Here is a 4,634-nt window from a genome sequence, read left to right on the forward strand (position 1 = left end):
AGGGAAGGGCTTGTGGATGGGGAAAACCTCTGGGCAGAGTTGGGGAAACTGTAAAGCAGGACTGCCTTCCCCAAACTACACTGTAGCTGGTGAGGCAGCCTGGTTTAAGGAATAAATATTGCAGTTTCTGGCCCAGCTCCACCTCTGATGACGGTGTTCTGTGACCTTGGGCTCAGGGCCCATCTTAGTGGCTGTCCCCCTCTGCACACTGACACCTTGGCCTTCTCCGCTTCTGTGTCTTTCCTTACTCACCCTGCCTCCAACAAACCATCCCTTCTAAACTTTCCCATCTCTTTAGGCCCTTAAGTGCATGGGTTTCAGAGCCAGAAATATACAGGTTCAAACCCCAGGTCTGCTACTTGCTCTGTGACCTTAGGCAGAGCACTTAACCTCTCTAGGCCTCGATTTTCTCCTCTGCAAGGTGGGTATTATAATTATATCTGCCTCATAGGGTCTGTAATGGAAAAACTCAGTTCAGTCTCCCACCTTCTGTGTTTCTCCTTTACCACTCACACAGAACCCTTCACTTTTGACACTTCTGGTCACCAAATGTGTAGGTTTTTCCCCCACCAAGCAATTCCCCATGACATTAGCTGGGTGTCCTACAACTGAGCTCAATTCTGATACTACCTACTTGGAGATAGCGTCAGATCCCCCAGGTTAAGGGCTTAGTCCCACAAGCCTCTTCCCACCCCCACTTCAGATGCCAATGGCAAGTAGTCGGTCCCCAGGTTACCCACAACTTCTGTCTGGCTTGGCTACCATTTGGGGGTTCCCATGACTCCCTCCTTGGGTTCTGTTAGTTTGCTAGAGAGGCACACAGAACTCAGGGAAGCAATTACATTTACCAGTTTATTAAAGGACATGGTAGAGGATACAAATGGACAGGTAGGTGAAGTGATACGCAGGGAGAGGTCTGGGAAGGTCCTGAGAGCGGGAGCTTCTGTCCCTGTGGAGTTGGGATGTGTCATCCTCCCAGGACGTCACCTTCCCAACCTGGAAACTCTCTGAACCCCCTACTATTGGGATTCTATGGAGGCTTCCTCATGTAGGCTTGGTCAATTATTTATTCCATTTCCACTCTTCTCTCCTCTCTGAAGGATGGGGGAGGGGCTGAAAATTCCAAGCTTCTAATCACGGCTTGGTCTTTCTGGTGACATATCCCCATCCAGGAGCCATCCAGGGGCTCACCCAGAGTTGCCGCAATAGGAAAAAAGACGAGTCTGGTGTTCTTATCACTTAGGAAATTGCAAGGGAACTGGATCTTTGGTCCACCATAGTGAGGCTGGGCTCTGAAAAGGGCTTCCCTAGGGCACACAAGCACATATGGTATTTCAGTGTGTCCCGCCACATAAAGGTCCCCCACCCTGAGACCTGACACAGAGCTTGGCCAGGAGAGTGAGGCTGTGTCACTCCCACCTGCCCCTTGTCCAGGTGCCTTAATGGCAGCCCCATTTTTGCCCTCTCTGTGTTCCAAGTTTGGTGATGTTACCTCTTTTTTTTTTCTCTTTCTTACTATTATGAATAATTTTCTTTAAATTTAAACTTACTGGACTTCATAAATATATTTAATAGGAAACTTCATAATACTACAGTTATCCATACAGCATTAACATCACCTGCCAGAAAGAGAAGGTCACTGGCAGAATAAATATACAGAAAACAAAGCAAGGTTAGTAAGTCTGAGCTACCTGCTCCTGCGCTGACAATAGCTCTCAGTCTGTGACCTGCGTTGTCGGATTTAAAGGGCAATTTGCAAATGTCAGAAATGTGTTACAGGTGTGCTAGCACCACGTGGAGACTTTCTCCTTGATGGAAAGGAAGTTTAGGAGGGACTCGCCTCCTCCCTTCGTGATCTAAACCACCTAAAACCTCCGCCCCGGGACACAGGTGATGTTGGTGGCTCCTTCCTGGTCTGAAGTCGGCCACTCAGAGTGCATTTATTCCTCCTACAGAGACCTTATCTCTAGACAGTCGGAGACACAGCAGATGGAGGTCCTGAAGGAGAAAGTGGAGGAGGAAGAGGAGGCCGAGCGGGCCGAGAGGGCCGAGAGGGCCGAGAGGGCCAAGAAAATGATGAGGCCGATGGAGGTGCGGAAGGAGGACACTACCAGGACGCAGGAGATGCTCAGAGACCTGGAGAGGAAGCTGTCGGAGATTGAGGTCTCCATCCCGGAGAAGTCCTCGTGAGTGCCCGGGGTGGGGAAGGTGGGGGCTTTGGCCCAGCAGCCCCAGTGAAAGTCAGACCAGGGCCAGGCAGCAGGAGAGCCGGGCAGAATGGTGGTACCTGGGCTGGGAGGCAGGACCAGGACATAGAAGGAGGTGGTTAGGAGTGAGGGCTGTACTTTCAGGCTGCCTGGTCCAAGTCCCCACTCTGCCCCTCCCTAGCTGTGTGATCCTGGGCAAGTCACTCAAACTCTCTGTGCCTCATTTCCCTCATCTGTTTAAAAGGGCAGCTGATAAGAATGCTACTTCCCTCCTAGGTAGTGGTGAGGATTTAATGAGGACGGGACAGAGCAAAGGCAGCTAAGGTGGATGGAGGGCTCCCTGTGTGCCAGGCCCAGCCTCACGCACACTGATGCCACCCCTCTTACGGACACAGGACTTTTACCAAGGATGCTATTGACACCTCCAAGCTGCCCCTTTCCTACCAAAGCAACACGCCCAAGGAGGAACACCTGCTGCAGGTGGCAGACAACTTCTCCCGCCAGTACAGCCACTTGTGCCCGGACCGCGTGCCCCTCTTCTTGTACCCAGTGAACGAGTGCAACGTGCCTGTAAGACTGGGCAGGGCCAGGGGCTGGAGAGCAGAGGGTGGAGGGAGGTGGGCCAGGCACAGACCTCTCGTGGGTCAAAGCTTATATTTCAGTGGCAGCATATAAACTCAAATGTCCACAGGCCCCAGCAGGCCCGCTGTGAGTCACCCCTGGGGGCCTGTGGTGGCTTGGAGCCTGCACACCCCGCCTAAGGGGCAGCCAGACATGCAGTGCGGTCTCCGGCCCCCGAGGCCAGCCCTATGCAGGGAAAAGCTGAGAAATAAGACAAAATGGGCCAGGACCCAAGCGCTGGCCTCCTTCCTTCCCGCCCTGTGACCCAGGGCACATCCCCGAGTCTCTCTGGGCCTCAGTTTCCCCACCTGTAGATGGCATGGCAGGGGATGAGTCCAAGAGTTGCAAAGCAGCAGCCCATAGGCTGACAGGAACTCACAGGCTGTTTTATCTGGCCCACCTGGTGATTTTTCACCCTGGTATTAGCTGCCAGCATTTGAAACTCAGCCATTCCCGTCCAGATCCCTAGTCCCCTCTTCTCTGGATCTGGTAACCCCAGGCCTGCATCTGCCCTGCTGCCGTCAGTGGGGTCTGCACCGGGGCTGCCCCTTAGGTGGGGCCTTCCTCAAATTCACAGGGAGACCCCCGAGGCCTGGCCCCCAGCCCCAGGGTGGTCAAGACAGACCCAGCTCTGCTACTGACCGTGAACCTGAGCAAGTCAGCTCACCTCGCAGAGCCTCGGCTTCCTCATCTGTCAGCGGGACCTGCCTCACAGGGCTGTTGGGGGATCGGAGAGGTGGTGCAGGTCTGGCGGCACCGAGTGGGGCGGTGGTGATCACATCACTGCACCCCGAACAGCACGGGGTTATTCTAGATCTGGGGAGAAGGGCCTTGAGGGATCCCTTCCTCCAACTCCCAAGGCACCGAGGAGGAGCCTGAGGCCAGAGAGCCGCCGCCTCCCCACCCTGAGGTCCCCAGCCTCCTGGGAGCACCGTGGTCTCCTCCCGGGTGGAGCGCTCCCCCCAGGACCTGTGGTCTCTCCCTTTGCAGAAGTTCGTGAGCACGACCATCCGGCCCACACTGATGCCCTACCCTGAGCTCTACAACTGGGACACCTGCGCCCAGTTTGTCTCAGACTTCCTGTCCGCGGTGCCCTTGCCCGACCCCCTCAAGCCGGTAAGCACCACCTGGGGCTGCCATGAGGCCTGAGATGGGAAGCCAGGCGGGTCGGGAGAAGGAGGCTTGGCCAGCCTCAGGACACAGCCCATGAGTCTGTCTGGGCAGAGACAGCCGCTTGCCTGAGGTCACACAGCCAGCCTGGTCCCCGGGCTCCCACCTCTTGGGCTGCTTTGCCTCTTTCTGCCTTCAGAGTCTTCCTTTCAGGACTTCGGGAGGTGGGGAAGGAGAGAGAGGGGAGGGCCTGCTGCCCATGGTCCAAGGTCACATCTCTGGGCTTCTGACCAGCTCAATCTCATTAAGAATGGAGGGAGGGAGATGAGGATGCGTACACAGTGGAGAACTGAGAAACAGAGAGAAGAGAAGGATGGAGGTAAAAGGTGAGGGTAACTCTGGAATAAAACCATAAAATGACCAATCAGAGAGCAACAGACCAGAAGCTTCTACATCCCAGACGGTCTTTCACATCAGGAAGTCCATGGCCCCTTGCAATTCTAGGTAAACCTGGATTGCACTTTATGGACACGGCATCTGTGGTTTTCACCCCATTCTTAGCAGGCTCCCTAACCCGACAAAGGGGAGGAGCCCTGCTGGGGCCCAGTCGGCCCCCTGGCCCCAGCGCCCAGCCCTTGCTTAGCAGGGAGGGCGGGGGGGGGCAGCCGGGTGGCGATGCTGACCAGCTCGCTGTGC

The 4,634-nt window shown here is 55.3% G+C and overlaps 2 protein-coding genes across 3 annotated transcripts in view; both read left to right on the top strand.

Annotated features, from left to right (window-relative positions):
• ADGRG3 (adhesion G protein-coupled receptor G3) overlaps nucleotides 1-2,076 on the top strand; it is a 30,475-nt gene extending 28,399 nt beyond the window's left edge. Inside the window, exon 12 of the mRNA XM_024747487.1 lies at nucleotides 1,956-2,076. Within this exon, the coding sequence (XP_024603255.1) occupies nucleotides 1,956-2,002 (47 nt within the window). The 3' untranslated portion in view covers nucleotides 2,003-2,076. The remainder of the gene's footprint in view (nucleotides 1-1,955) is intronic.
• The window catches only part of DRC7 (dynein regulatory complex subunit 7), an 18,291-nt gene continuing 15,596 nt past the window's right edge, over nucleotides 1,940-4,634 (top strand). The window contains exons 1-3 of one of the 2 annotated variants that reach the window (XM_024747479.1): nucleotides 1,940-2,186; nucleotides 2,603-2,777; nucleotides 3,819-3,944. In XM_024747479.1, coding sequence (XP_024603247.1) covers nucleotides 1,990-2,186; nucleotides 2,603-2,777; nucleotides 3,819-3,944 — 498 coding nt within the window. In that variant the 5' untranslated portion in view covers nucleotides 1,940-1,989. The remainder of the gene's footprint in view (nucleotides 2,187-2,602; nucleotides 2,778-3,818; nucleotides 3,945-4,634) is intronic. The other variant, XM_024747480.1, reaches the window with a different exon arrangement.

This window comes from Neophocaena asiaeorientalis, unplaced genomic scaffold (assembly GCF_003031525.2).
Source record: "Neophocaena asiaeorientalis asiaeorientalis breed wild unplaced genomic scaffold, Neophocaena_asiaeorientalis_V1.1 scaffold438, whole genome shotgun sequence".
NCBI classification, from domain to species: Eukaryota; Metazoa; Chordata; class Mammalia; order Artiodactyla; family Phocoenidae; genus Neophocaena; species Neophocaena asiaeorientalis.